The sequence below is a fragment of the Chlorocebus sabaeus genome, chromosome 26 (genome assembly GCF_047675955.1).
Source record: "Chlorocebus sabaeus isolate Y175 chromosome 26, mChlSab1.0.hap1, whole genome shotgun sequence".
In the NCBI taxonomy this organism is placed as follows: domain Eukaryota; kingdom Metazoa; phylum Chordata; class Mammalia; order Primates; family Cercopithecidae; genus Chlorocebus; species Chlorocebus sabaeus.
In genome coordinates this window covers 55,104,700-55,119,215 of record NC_132929.1, presented here as the reverse complement: position 1 = coordinate 55,119,215, position 14,516 = coordinate 55,104,700, and the positions used below count along the sequence as shown (strand labels likewise).

At 44.5% G+C, this 14,516-nt stretch overlaps 1 protein-coding gene across 2 annotated transcripts in view; it reads left to right on the top strand.

Annotated features, from left to right (window-relative positions):
* The window catches only part of RASGRF1 (Ras protein specific guanine nucleotide releasing factor 1), a 130,098-nt gene extending 116,573 nt beyond the window's left edge, over positions 1 to 13,525 (top strand). For both annotated transcript variants that reach the window (XM_008015697.3, XM_038010237.2), the window contains exons 25-27: positions 9 to 126; positions 1,482 to 1,550; positions 11,239 to 13,525. In XM_008015697.3, coding sequence (XP_008013888.1) covers positions 9 to 126; positions 1,482 to 1,550; positions 11,239 to 11,331 — 280 coding nt within the window. In that variant the 3' untranslated portion in view covers positions 11,332 to 13,525. The remainder of the gene's footprint in view (positions 1 to 8; positions 127 to 1,481; positions 1,551 to 11,238) is intronic.
* The last annotated feature ends 991 nt before the right edge of the window (positions 13,526 to 14,516 follow it).

Below are 14,516 nucleotides of genomic sequence, written 5' to 3'. Positions count from 1 at the left end.
CTTCCAAGTTGTGACCCACCCTGTGTCCCTTACCTGGGGATGTACCTCACCGACCTGGCCTTCATCGAGGAGGGGACGCCCAATTACACGGAAGACGGCCTGGTCAACTTCTCCAAGATGAGGATGGTGCGTTCCCCCCAGCCAGGCAGGGGAAGGGGGGTGTCGAAGCCCAGATGACTCAACCTGGGGCCCACCCACACTCTGCCCCCGAAGGCTCAACCCGCTGCATAGGGTGCCACCATTTGGGAGCCTGGGTCCAGCTTCCCAATGAGAGCCATCACTATCATTGATGAGCAGTTAGAATCTGGCAGGCCCTGAACCATGCTTTCACAGGCATTTCCTCCTCTAGTCCTGACAGTCTGAGAGGTAGCTGCTCTTATTCTGCACCATTCAGATGAGCAGACTGAGCCTGGGTGAGGTCAAGTGAGCAGCCCAAGGTCACCCCACAAGTAAAAGGCAGAGCTAGGTCTGGAGCCCAGGTCCAGGTGACTCCAGAGCCCCACACTGTTATTCACACCCATCTGTATTGTTCATATTGACGCTTGATGTGGACAAAGTAAAACCACTTACACAGCATCTCCTAAAAGAATAAGTTTCCAATTTTCCCAGAAAAATCAAGAACCTAGGATAAGGGATGAGGAGACTTCTCCCATCAGAAACAGGATTCTAACCGTTCCCTTCTTCCCTCTCACTTCAACTGGAAAGCCTCTACTTGCACCAGGTTTATATAACAGGCCTCTACATTTGATTTTTGTTGGATGGAAAGGGTTTCTTCAGGCACTATCCTGAAGAGCGAAAGCCCCTTTTCATCATGTCTTGTGCACAGCAGGCACTAAGGAAGTGGCAATGCCTTTAACTTTTGCTGGAGTCGTAGGGTTTTGTTTTAGTGACGTTAGGTAGCTTATGCCACTAATTAAAGGAGATTTTTTTCTTCTCTCAGTCACATAGTGTAATTCACCTACAGAATCTTGACAAGTCTTGGAAGTAGATTTCTGATTTAAGAAAAAAGAAAAAAACATGAGGCTGGGTGTGGTCACTCATACCTATAATCCCAGCACTTTGGGAGCTGAGGCGGGTGGATCACTTGAGGTCAGGAGTTCGAGACCAGCCTGGCCAATATGGTGAAACCCCATCTCTACTAAAAATACAAAAATTAGCTGGGTGTGGTGGCATGCACCTGTAGTCCCAGCTACTCAGGAGGGTGAGGCAGGAGGATCGCTTGAACCCAGGAGACAGAGGTTGCACTGAGGCGAGATCACGCCACTGCACTCCAGCCTGGGTGACAGAGCAAGACTCCATCTCAAAAAATAAAACTAAAAACAAACACACATGATGCCTCCGTGGGACCTTCCAGGAGGCAACACGTATGGAATTAAGAGGCTGACTTCAGATTTCGCTGTTGATGCCCCTTCAGTTCTGCAACGTGGGGGGTAGAACTAGGAGAGCAAACTGTGTTCTGAAACTCTCCTTCCTTCCCACAGATATCCCATATTATCCGAGAGATTCGCCAGTTTCAACAAACTGCCTACAAAATAGAGCACCAAGCAAAGGTAAGCTGGTGCCTTTTCCTGGTCACTTGCATGCTTTCACAGTGGCTCTGTCTAGGCCACCTTCTACCCTGTCCCCTCCATACCCATCCACTTTCCCTTCCAGAATTCTCCTGGGCCCAGCTCAAACACTATCCCTGTCAGGAGGCCTTCCCAAGTCCCTATTTCTTCAAATTGGGCCTGTGTTCATCTTGTGACTCTTGTCTGGTTTTACCTACCATAGGATGGTTTATTTTCATGTCTAATCTCCCCCAGGGCAAGAGAGGCAGAGTTGATAACATCTGTTTCTGAAAGGTACTATGCTCACAAGTTACAAAATCCGCAGATACAAGGAGTGCACAGTGAAATGTTCCCCAGCCACCTAGTTCCCCTTCCAAAGGCAACATTTCCATCCATTTCTTGTGTCTAGGTCCACAGGTAGTCCATAAACACAGCAGACTTTGCATACTATTCTCCAGCATACTATATACTGCTCAGTATCATTCTTTTTTCTCCTTCATAATATATCTTGGAGATCATTCTCTATTAAAACAGAAGCATCCCCATTCTTGCTTACAGCTGCAGAGGAATTTATTTATTTAGCCAATCCTCTGTATTGATGGTCATTTAGGTTGTTTTGATATTTTGCTGCTACAGACAAGGCACAAAGAAATACTTTGTATATCCAGAAACAGGCAGGGAGGGCCATAGGGTATGGATCCCAGGGGCTGTGCTGCTCTGAGGGCCTAGAGAGCCTTACTGGAGGAGGAGAATCTTGGAAGAGTTTTCCTGGTTGGGGTGGACATGTCTTTCTTGCAGAGAGACAAGCTTGTGTAAGGCTAAGTACAGTGACCCACCACCACCACCAAATGGCTGGCTGCAGAGAGCAGCATCAGACCTGGGACTTTGTCCTTAGGACCATAGGAAGCCCTGAAAGGAGGTTATATAATTGGACTAGTTTGCATTTTTAAAAGATTGCAAGGCCATGTAAGAGAATGGTCTGGAAAAAAAAAAAAAAAAAAGTCTCAGCTCACCAAAAAGAAAAAAAAATTGTTTAATAAAAAAGAATGGTTATCATTTTAGTCTCATTTTATTATTCAAAGCCTGTGCTGTTAGCCCCATTTTACAGATAAAATAACTGAGATTTGCTAACCCAGACTCTTGGGCTCCCAATACTATGACTTTTCTTTTCTTTTATTATTATTATTATTATTATTGTTTGTTTGTTTGTTTGTTTGTTTGTTTTGAGACGGAGTCTCACTCTGTTGCCAGGCTGGAGTGCAGTGGTACAATCTTGGCTCACTGCAACCTCCACCTCCCAGGTTCAAGCAATTCTTCTGTCTCAGCCTCCCAAGTAGCTGGGATCTGGGACTTTGTCCTTAGGCCCACGGGAAGCCCTGAAAGGAGGTTGTATAATTGGACTAGTTTGCATTTTTGAAAGATTGCAAGGCCATGTAAGAGAATGACTGGTCTGGCACGCCACTATGCCCCAGTAATTTTTGTGTTTTTAGTAGAGACGGAGTTTCACCATATTGATCAGGCTGGTCTCAAACTCCTGACCTCAGGTGATTTACTCACCTCAGCCTCCCAAAGTGTTGGGATTACAGGCATGAGCCACCGCACCCAGCCTCCAATCCTATGACCTTTCTTCTCTGCCCAGAGATATAGCATCTTAACCTCCTAGTAGTGTGCAGTTCACAAAAACATCCAACTCCAGACACACCCTCAAGCACACCAGAAAATCAAGCTTTTATCGTTTTTCCCTTCTAATGTCCTTTGTGATCGATGTGTTGTTTGAGAATGTGTCTATTTTTTGCCATGTCCTGAGAACTCATGATCTGCTTTATAACCGATAGCCATATCGAAGGAGAAAAATCGGTGGAGCAACTACAATTAGTTAAACTGGCCACTTTTTCTTTGCTTTCCATTCATTCTCTCACTCTACAAATATTCACTGAGCAAGTCCTACATGCCAAGCACTCTAATAGGCTCTTGGCTCAGCAGTGAACAAAACAGATAAACTCTTGGCCGTCACGAGCTTGCGTTCTAGAGGGAGATAGACTAAGAGGCAAAAAATATAATATGACAGATGATTATTACAACCATGGAAGAAATGAAGCAGGGGAAAGGAATGGGAGGTTGGGAAAGGAATAGGTGGCTGTGGAGTCCTAGAATTTTCTTTTCTTTTCTTTTCTTTCTTTTTTTTTTTTTTTTTTTTTTTTTTTGAGACGGAGGTCTTGCTCTGTCACCCAGGCTGGAGTGCCATGGTGTGATCCCAGCTAGTTTTTGTACTTTTAGTAGAGACAGGCTTTCACCATGTTGGTCAGTCTGGTCTCGAACTCCTGACCTCGTGATCCACCCGCCTCAGCCTTCCAAAGTGCTGGGATTACAGGCGTGACCTAGAATTTTCAGTGTTGGACAAAACAGAAATAAAGGGCATCATGAGCCACAACGTCACCTATGTTATGCATCAAAGTGCTTGAATCTATTCAGGAGGAACCAACAGACAATTTCAGAATATGGGACATTCTGTGAGACAACTGGCCTGTAACTCAGTGGTATGCTAGTAAATGTTAAACTGGTTTTGGGGGTGGGGGATTGAGTCCTGATGTGTAGCATTATTTGCTGTTGAAGAGAAAAATGATTGGAATACTTGTTAAAAATGGTAAAATTGGAACACTTGTTTAAAATAGTAGGTTTACTCAAATGCAATAGAGGCCAAGACTGTTTCTTGGGGGAGAGAGATTGAACTCAGCTATAAATACAACAGGGACAGGTGGGGATTTGTAGTCAATGGGTCAAGGAAGGGGGTCAGTGGATGGAAAATTACTAAGAGGAGATATCAAGAGTAGGGGAATTCTTGCTAAACTGGCCTAACGAGGTTTTTATTAAAGTCAGGCCAAGGACTTCAGATATCAGGGTTGGAGAATGAAGAATTTGATCAGATATCAAGGTGGGGGAATTCTTGCTAAAGGCAAGCCAAATTTGAAGCCTACATATGAAAAGGTCTCAGAGAAGCCTGGTAGGTGATGCTGGCAGGGCCACTTTCAAACCACCACCTGGACATCACTGAAGCAGAGTTGGGAACAGAGGCTAACAATTGGCACGTGCAGGCTGGCATGAGCCAGCTCCAACACACTACTGCATATACTCTTCAAAAATATCAATGTCTTTTAGCAATAAAATATTTTCAATTAAAAATATATATATCGGCTGGGAGTAGTGGCTCACACCTATAATCCCAGCACTTCAGGAGACTGAGGCAGGAGGATCACTTGAGCCTAGGAGTTTGAAGCGAGCCTGGTCAACATAGGGAGATCAGAGATCCTGTCTCTAGCAAAAATCATAGTAATAATTAGCTGGGCATGGTGGTGCGCGCCTGTAGTCCCATCTACTCAGGAGTCTGAGGCAGGAGGATCACTTGAGCCCAGGAGTTCAAGGCTATAGTAAGCTATAATTGCACCACTGCACACTAGCCTGGGCAACAGCATGAGGCTTTGTGTCTAAAAACAAAATACACACACACACACACATATGTATCAATGTCATGAAAAATAAAATAAAAAAGACTAAAACACACAGGCTGGGCTCATGGTGAGCTTTCAATCCTAGCACTGTGAGAGGCAGAGGCAGGAGGCTACTTGAGTTCAGGAGTTCAAGATCAGCAACATAGTGAGACCCTGTCTCTATAATGAAAAAAATTTTTTTTTCAAAAAAAAAATACTAAATCATATGACATCTAAATGCAATGTGTGAATGTTGATTGGATCTGGGATTTAAAAAAAAAAAAAACAGCTGTAAAGATTATTTTATTCATTAAAACTTGAAGAAATTTGAATATGATCTGTGCATCAGCTAATTTTATTTTATTGATGTTAAATGTCCTAGGTGTAATGATGTTACGGTTATGTAAGAGAATGTCCGTGTTCTTACGAGATGCACGACTAAAGTATTTAGTGGGGGAAGCATTACACTATTTACCTTCAAATGGTTCAGCCCTCAGAAAAAGGGTTATACATATATGTTGTATGCATAGTTTTTATATTTTTTAAATAAAAAGTTGGCGGGAAAACAGACAACAGTAAAAGCATTTACCATGGAAAAACAGATATAAATACTGGAAGGAATATGTAAAACAGGACTATCCACTAGAAATATAACGTAAGCTACATATGTAACTTTAAGTATCCTACAGGGCCACATTTTTTTAACTGTATTTATTTATTTTAATTTTTTGAGGCAGGATCTCACCCTGTCACCCAGGCTGGAGTGCTGTGGTGTGATCTTGGCTCACTGTAGCCTCGACGTCTCCTGACTAGCTGGGACTGCAGGTGTTCACCATTACACCCAACTAATTATTTCATATGTTTTGTAGAAATAGGGTTTTTCTGTGTTGTCCAGGTTGGTCTCCAACTCCTGCCTCAAGTGATCTGCCTGCCTCGGCCTCCCAAAGGGCTGGGATTACAGATATGAGCCACTGCACCTGGCCTGTTTTTTGTTTGTTTGTTTGAGACAGGGTCTCACTCTGTCACCCAGGCTGGAATGCAGTGACACAATCATAGCTCACTGCAACCTTGACTTCCCCAGCTTAAGGTATGACCACACCCAGCTAATATTTTACTTTTTTATAGACAGGGTCTGCCAATGTTGAACTCCTGGGCTCAAGTGATCCTCTCGTCTTGGCCTCCCAAAGAGCTGGGATTACAGGTGTGAGCCACCATTCCCAGCTTCATTTTTTTTTAAAAGCAAAAAGAAATAGGTAAAATTAACAATAATATATTTTATTTAATACAATATATCCAAAAAATTGTCAGTTCAGCATGTAATCAATATAAAAATTGACTGAAATATTTTACTTTATTTTATTCATACTAAATTTTCAAAAATCCAGTGTGTATTTTACACGTCACATCTTAATTCAGATGAGCCCTGTTTCAAGTACTCAGTAGCTACATGTGGCTAATGGCTGCTGCACTGGATTTGGGGGCTAAGAACTGAAAATGGCTATCTCTAGAGAGCCAGGCCGGGCGGCTGAGAAGGGGCAACAGAGAATTGCTGGTTTTCATTATGAACTGTTTAATGTTACTTGCTTTTTTAATTACATAAAATAAGATATAAAATAAAAAGAAATAAAAATACAATTTAAAAAAAATAGTCCAGGGCCTGGCATGGTAGCTCCCAACCGAAATCCCACACTTTGGGAGGCCAAGGCAGGAGAATTGCTTGACGCCAGGAGTTTGAGACCAGCCTAGGCAACACAGTAAAGGCTCCCAACTCTACAAAAACAAAAAAACCTTAGCCAGGCGTGGTGTCTCATGCCTGTAGTCGCAGCTACTCAGGAGGCTAAGGCAGAAAGATCACTTGAGCCCAGGAGGTCGAGGCTACAGTAAGCCGTGATCGTGCCACTGCACTGCAGCCTGGGGCAACAGAGTGAGAGCCTGACTCTATTTAAAAAAATAAATAAATAAGTGCTCATGGTCTGGTAGGGAAGCTTTGAGTTTGGGGGCATGGCTCTTAGATGATAAACACACGGTGATTTGAATAACAAGATCAAACATTGAATCCATCAGCTTAAAGCACTAAGGGAATCAGGCCCAAGCCGCCAGGGTTCAGAATGGCTCTTTGGCCAATTAACAGCAGCAAGCCAGAGCCTGCTCAGCATCTCCAAGGCTCCTCCCTCTGCCTTATTCAACACCAACCAGCCCCCACTCAGCCCACTCCCACATCCCATGAGCTTCTCTCAGTCGACCAGGGAACACCTGGGTTCAAATCCTGGCAAAGCCACTCACCAGCTGTGTTACCTTCTGCCTCAACTGTAACATGAGATTCTTTTATTTTTGAGACAGAGTTTCACTCTGTCACGCAGGCTGGAGTGCAGTGGCACTCGGCTCACTGCAACTTCTGCCTCCCGGGTTCAAGTGATTCTCCTGCCTCATCCTCCCAACTAGCTGTGATTACAGGTGCCCGCCACCATGCCTGACTAATTTTTGTATTTTTAGTAGAGACGGGGTTTCACCACATTGGCCAGGCTGGTCTCAAACTCCTGACCTCAAGTGATCCACCTGCTTTGGCCTCCCAAAGTGCTGGGATTATAGAGCCACTACGCCTGGTAACATGAGATTCTTATACCAGCCTGGGATGGGTTGTTTTTGATGATGAAATATGACAATCTTTGTGAAAGGACTTTATAAAAAGCATTGCTGTCTGATGCAAGAACTCGTGCATACATGAGTAACAGTTGGTTTCTGGTCTCCGTGGATGGGTGAGGGGATTTTGAGGGCCTGGTGAGGGGGTCTAATGTGGCTAAAGAGGGAGGTTGTTGGCAACTGCATGGCTAGAGCCCCTGCTTTGGAGGCAAGAACTTCAGGGAAAGAGCAGAAGTGTTTAAAGGCAGTGGGTCTCCAGTATCCACGTGCATCCGAATCACACCCACCAAAAAGAGTGAGTTGTACTGTATGTACCTTTTTTAAAGTAAAACAATACTCAATGCTCGACAAGCCTACTCTGCTGACAGTGTTGGCCATTGATACACACTGTCTTGAAAGAAATATGAAAAAATGCAGTAAGGAACCCATGATCCTTCTCCTAGGGATTTACACTTTAAAAACTTAGTTAAGGCAAAAGGCTATATTCTAGAAGATCTGCATTGCAACATTTATTTTATATATAAAATAGCAAAAAAACCTGAAAACAACTGGTCAGGAGTTCTCGACCAGCCTGGCCAACCTGGTGAAACCCATCTCTACTAAAAATGCCAGGCGTGGTGGTGCACACCTGTAATCCCAGTTATTCAGGAGGCTGAGGTGGGAGAATTGCATGAACCCAAGACACAGAGGTTGCAGTGAGCCGAGGTCACGCCACTGCACTCCAGCTTAGGTGACAGAGTGAGACCTCATCTCAAAAAAAAAAAAACCTGAAAACATATCCAACATATCTTACATACCCAACAATAGGGAAAGAGGTTAGTAAATATAGTGCAAGATGATGCAGTCTTACAGCCACTAAAAAGTGTAACTTTGGAGATTTTGTTATGGAAACATGGACATTTTTCCTAATAGTATAAGTGAAAGCATACCAAGTGCTATTCATTCCGTAGGTACAACTATGGAAACGTACTTTTGTATTTTAAGAACTAGACGATCACACACAAAAAAAATGAAAACAGTTATTTTAGAGTGGTGAGATTACGGGCTTCTGTTTTTCTCCAAAAATGTATTTTATATTGTTACATCCTTTCTTCTACAATAAAAAATATTAAGACAAAAGTATCAACATAACTCAGCAGTATTTGAGGGTCTGTGTTTGTGTGTTCATCCAGCCTGGGAACCATAGAGTTGCCATGTGGATCACACAGGGCTTATCCAGAAGGTACCATGGTCACAGTGGGCCCTGGAAAAGTCTCAGAAGTTACCAACAAAATTTCAGGGTTTTCTTCCATCTCCTGCTTTTGTCTCCTTAAACTTTCCCTCAAGCTCTGATGTGCAATACAAATAAATATTACTGACCAGGGCCAGTGGCTCACGCCTGTGATCCCAGCACTTTGGGAGGCCAAGGCAAGCGGACCACGTGAGGTCAGGAGTTCGAGACCAGCCTTGCCAACATGGTGGAACCCTGTCTCTACTAATAATACAAAAATTAGCCAGGCATGGTGACACCTGCCTGTAATCCCAGCTACTTGGGAGGCTGAGGCAGAAAAATCACTTGAACTCTGGAGGCGGAGGTTGCAATGAGCCAACATCACATCGCGCCACTGTACTCCAGCCTGGGTGACAAGAGTGAAACTCCCCCTCAAAAAATAAATAAATAAATATTACTGCTCTTCAGTCTTCTTTCATTAACAGCTTTGCAATGGTGGTATATGCTGCCAGTCTCCCTCAAAAGTACAATGTCTTAGGAAAATTAGCCTGACTTAGCCAAGTCAGGTCAAGAGTTCGACACCAGCCTGGCCAACGTGACAAAACCCTGTCTCTACTAAAATTGATCCTGCACATGCTCACTATGGAGGGAACTGATCAGTTTGCTGATCCCCAGGGGGCTTGGGAGGTAGGGATTCATGCGTTCTAGAAAGGACTGTTCACATGACGCTACTATCTAGACATAAAAGACTATTTCACACAGTCATAAAATCACCATGTCTTTATCAGTGGGTGTAGGTTAAACCAGACTGTGATATCTAAAGTCATCTTCCTAGAAGTGCTGGGTATGAGCTGCTAATCGGACATAGTAATCACTTTATCTGCTATCAGCATAGTAGACAGCTGGTTCCATCCTTTATAGTAGCAGAGTCAATTAGCCAAGACAAAAGCAGCAGACTTAATTTTTCTCAAGCAGCTATCAAAAGATTCCCAAACATATAATAAGAAAATTTGGCTAGGCACGGTGGCTCACACCTGTAATCCCAGCACTTCGGGAGGCCGAGGCAGATGAATCACTTGAGGTCAGGAATTCAAGACCAGCCTGGCCAAAATGGCAAAACCCTGTCTCAACTAAAAATACAAAAATTAGCCAGGCATGGTGGTGCATGCCTGGGATCCCAGCTACCCAGGAGACTGAGACAGGAGAATCGCTTGAACCTGGGAGGCAGAGGTTGCCATGAGCGCAGACTGTAGCACTGCACTCCAGACTGGGTGACAGAGCAAGATGCTGTCTCAAAAAAAATTTTTTTTTCTTTCTGCTCTGGATTTATGTAGGGGGGAGAAATGTGCCTTTAGTTCCAAACAACTGACAAATAAATAAGTCTTGGAAAGACACTTTTTGGAGCAGGGGGCTGCCTGTGAGGTTAGAGCTCAGATCCCTCATTGCACATTTAATGCACAGGCGTTCAGCAAAATGCTTCAGAGCAGGAGTGGGGTGGGGAGAGAGGAGAAGACAGGATAACCTAACTCATATGATGCATCTTTCTGATTTTCCACTCTTAAGATTTCTCCCCAGGGTAAGAAAAAGGGAGGCTCTTCTCTCACACAGCCTCCATTTCTACTTGCCTCTCTTGGAGTGAATCTCTCACAGTACCATGTAATCCTAGTGTTTAAATATATTTTATCCCAACATTTTATTATAAAACATTTTATTTTATTTTAAGACAAGGTCTGTACCCAAGCTGGGGTACAGTGGTGTGAACACAGCTCACTGCTGCCTTGACCTCCTGGGCTCAAGTGATCCTGCTGCCTCAGCCTCCCATGTAACTGGAACCACAGATGCACACCACAATACCCAGCTACTTTTTTGATTTTTTGTAGAAACAGGGTCTCACTTTGTTGCCCAAGCTGGTTTCAAACTCCTGGGTTCAAGTGATCCTCCTGCCTCAGCCTCCCAAAGTGCTGGGATTAGAGGCATGAGCCACCATGCCCAGCCTTATGAAACTTTTCAAACATACGGAAACACTGACAGAATTGTGACAGACAGATCAAACATAAACACTGACAGAATTGTGAACACATATATCCGCCACCTAGTTTCTACAATTGACTTTTTTTTTACTTTTGTACCAACCTTAATATTATGACAATATTAAATAATAATCCTAAGACAATACTTACGTCAACTACTGAAAACTTATGTCAAGATGGAACACTACTGAATGCATTTTTGCCTCATGTGCCAACCTGACTCTCCCCAGGAAGAGACTTGGGCCCTAGGAGATAAAGGGCATCCACAATCAGTACTATGGAGGTCCCACAACCCTCCCATTCCCTTTTCTCTTTTCTTTTCTCAGGTAACGCAATATTTACTGGACCAATCTTTTGTAATGGATGAAGAAAGCCTCTACGAGTCTTCTCTCCGAATAGAACCAAAACTCCCCACCTGAAGCTGTGCCCAGCCCAGACCCAGCTGTTCCCGGGGACACGTGCTAGATAATACTGTACATATTCGTTTGGTTTCACTGGATTTTCTTCTTCAGTATGTGCTTCTCCAAGAATACAAATCGTCCTTGTTCTTAGATTCCTGTAGAACCGGAATATGAGTTTCTGCACCGTTTCAGACTTTGCCCACCCGTCCCTCCCCTCGTCTCCTGCAGTGCCTGTTTCTTTTAAACAGCTGTACTCTTGGTCCCTCTTCCCTAGACTCCTCACTCTTCTCAGAGGGGAAACAGCACCTTTGCCTACAAGAACCTCAGACTCCAGTCCTGCTTCCGTCCCTCCCCAGCCCAGGCTCCTGGGTTGAGGTGGCCACCCAGGCATCCTCCCAGCATGTTCCATGTAGTCGTTATAACTGGGTGGGGGGTGGGGGGCGGCGGGAGGGGGAACCATACCCTGAAGTCCAGTCATTGACAAATCTTCCCGCTGATGGTGATGTCAATTTCCAAAGCAGCTTCTCCAGCCAAAATCGCAGGTCTCAAAACTCCCCATCTGTCTCCCAGTAACCTGGACGGAAGGGAGTCCTCTCTGCTCAGAACCACACCCCTCGTACAAATGCTGCCATCTCGTTCAGGCCCCATGTTGCTCCTTGCTCTAGGATTAACACCAGATAGCATGAATAGCAGTCTCAATACAACTGGATAAGGCCCTAGACTTCCCGAGGAAACAGAGTCACAAACACCAAGCCACGTCGACTCTTGCCGACCACCGGCCCAGCATTCACTGAAAGTCGGGAACACAAAAATATCACTTTTCCTCTTTAAGCCGCCTAACGGTCACTACAAGCTTACATTGAGATGCTCTAAGTCTGTATACCTTGTGATAATTAGTACCACACTGTAGAATTAGGAAATCAATAACCAAGTGTTTTTATTGCATATACTGTAGTCCTGTCTAAATGCCTTCTAGCAGGAATATAGTAATGTAGTGCTTATTCTGTGAATATTACCATGTATTTTTTACATTGTACAGTATAGAAAACACAGGTTAACTCCGAAGTGGCAGGCATGCTCCACTACAACAGACAGACAACTTTTGCTGTAAGCAATACCTAGTGGTATGAGAATTCTATTTCAAGTCCTAAAATATTTCAACTTACAGCTCGTTTGGAAAAAAATTTCCATTTTTGTAAAAATATATGTTTCCTGATTACCTCTTGCTAATAAATCTATTCTATCTCAGGGTGAACAGCGAGTTTTGATGGGTTTCATTTGTTCAGTCAAAGAATATTTGATGAGCACTTGCTCCTTACCCAGCCCAGGCTGGGACCAGAGATCCACAGTGTCAAGGACACTATCCCTGCTTTTTAGGCACCAACAGTTTGATGGGGAAGACTGTTTCAGTTGCTTACTGCACCAAGAACAACCCACTCCAAAACATAATGGCTTAAAACCATTTTTTGTTACCTTTCACAGTTCTGTGGGTTGACTGGGTCCAGCTGTCAGTTCTTATTTGGAGTCTCTCATGAAGTTTCAGTCACACAGCAACTGGGGCTGGAGTCATCTGAAGGCTCAACTGGACCAGGCGGTGCTCTAGTTGGTGCACCAAGATGGCGCTGTCACATGGCTGGGTGTTGATGTCTGCCGGGCTGCACTAGGGCTGTTCATGGGAGCATCCACACATGGCCTCTCTATGTGGCTTGGGCTCCTCACAGTCTGGCACCTGGGTTCCAAGAGCGAAGCTGCAAGGCTGCCCAGATGGCATCCAGCCCAGCTGTGTCCTCACTGCCACCCAGGAAGGGAAGCCCCGGAACACCACCCTCAGTCACAGGCATGGGGCCCACTGTAAGGCACAACCCCTTCCAGAGCTCCCAAGGCCGCCTCCCCTGGGACCTGCAGCCACCTGGCTCCATAACCGCTTTTCCGTTTCCTCCAGACATTTCCATCCCCTACTTTGTGCTCAGATCTGAGGGGGATAGCAAGTGCGGAAAGAGGGGATCTAGAGGGAGAAGGTTCTAGATCCTTCTTTTGACTGCCAGCATTACCTGCTTCATGAGCTCAGCCAAGTTACTTAACCTCTCAGAGCTTCAGTGTTCTCATTTGAAAAATGGGGAGGAAAATGATGTCTCATGACAGAGTAAAATTAAATGAATTATTATAATTAATGGTATTAAATACCATTAAACAGTTAGTGGTAGAGAAGGAAGAGTGTGTTTTTGAGGTGCCAATGAAGTAGTATAATACAAGCTGCTTTGTTAAGCAAGACATCAGCTGTTACTCTTGACACCAAAAGCCATCCTGGGGTTCCATGGGTCAATGGCCTTGATACCAAAACAAACTTGGGTCCACCTGACCGGCACAGCAAAGCCAAGCACTGACACTGGGATTGCAGCGAGAGAAAGTGAGGCGTTTATTGCAAGGACACCAAGCAAGATGAATCATGCCACTCATGCTTAACACCTGAACTTAAGTCTTTACCCTACCTGATGGCTTACAGGTAAGAGTTTTTAAAGTTGGGATGGCAGGGGTGACAGGCAAGGTCATAAATCAACACACAAAGGCTATATATTGGTTAACGTATAAAGGCGGTTGCATCTTGAGGCAAGTGCTGTGCACCAGTCATAGGTAGAGTCAAAAATTTTCTGGGCCAGGCGCAGTGGCTCACACCTATAATGCCAGCATTTTGGGAGGCTGAGGCGGGAGGATTGCCTGAGCTCAGGAATTCAAGACCAGCTTGGGAAACATAATAAAACCCTGTCTCTACTGAAAATACAAAAAATTGGCCAGTCTCAGTGGCTCACGCCTGTAATCCCAGCACTTTGAGAGGCCGAGGCAGGCAGATCACGAGGTCAAGAGATGGAAATCATCCTGGCCAACGTAGTGAAACCCTATCTCTAATAAAAATACAAAAATTTAGTTGGATATGGTGGTGCGCGCATGTAATCCCAGCTACTCGGGAGGCTGAGGCAGGAGAACCGCTTGAACCCAGAAGGCGGAGACTGCAGTGAGCCAAGATTGCAACACTACACTCCAGCCTGGTGACAGAGTGAGACTCCATTTCAAAAAAAAAAAAAATTAGCTGGGCGTGGTGGTGCACACCTGTAATTCCAACTACTCAGGAGGCTGAGGCAAAAGAATTGCTTGAACCCAGAAGGCAGAGGTTGCAGTGAGCTGAGATAGCACAACTGTCTTCCAGC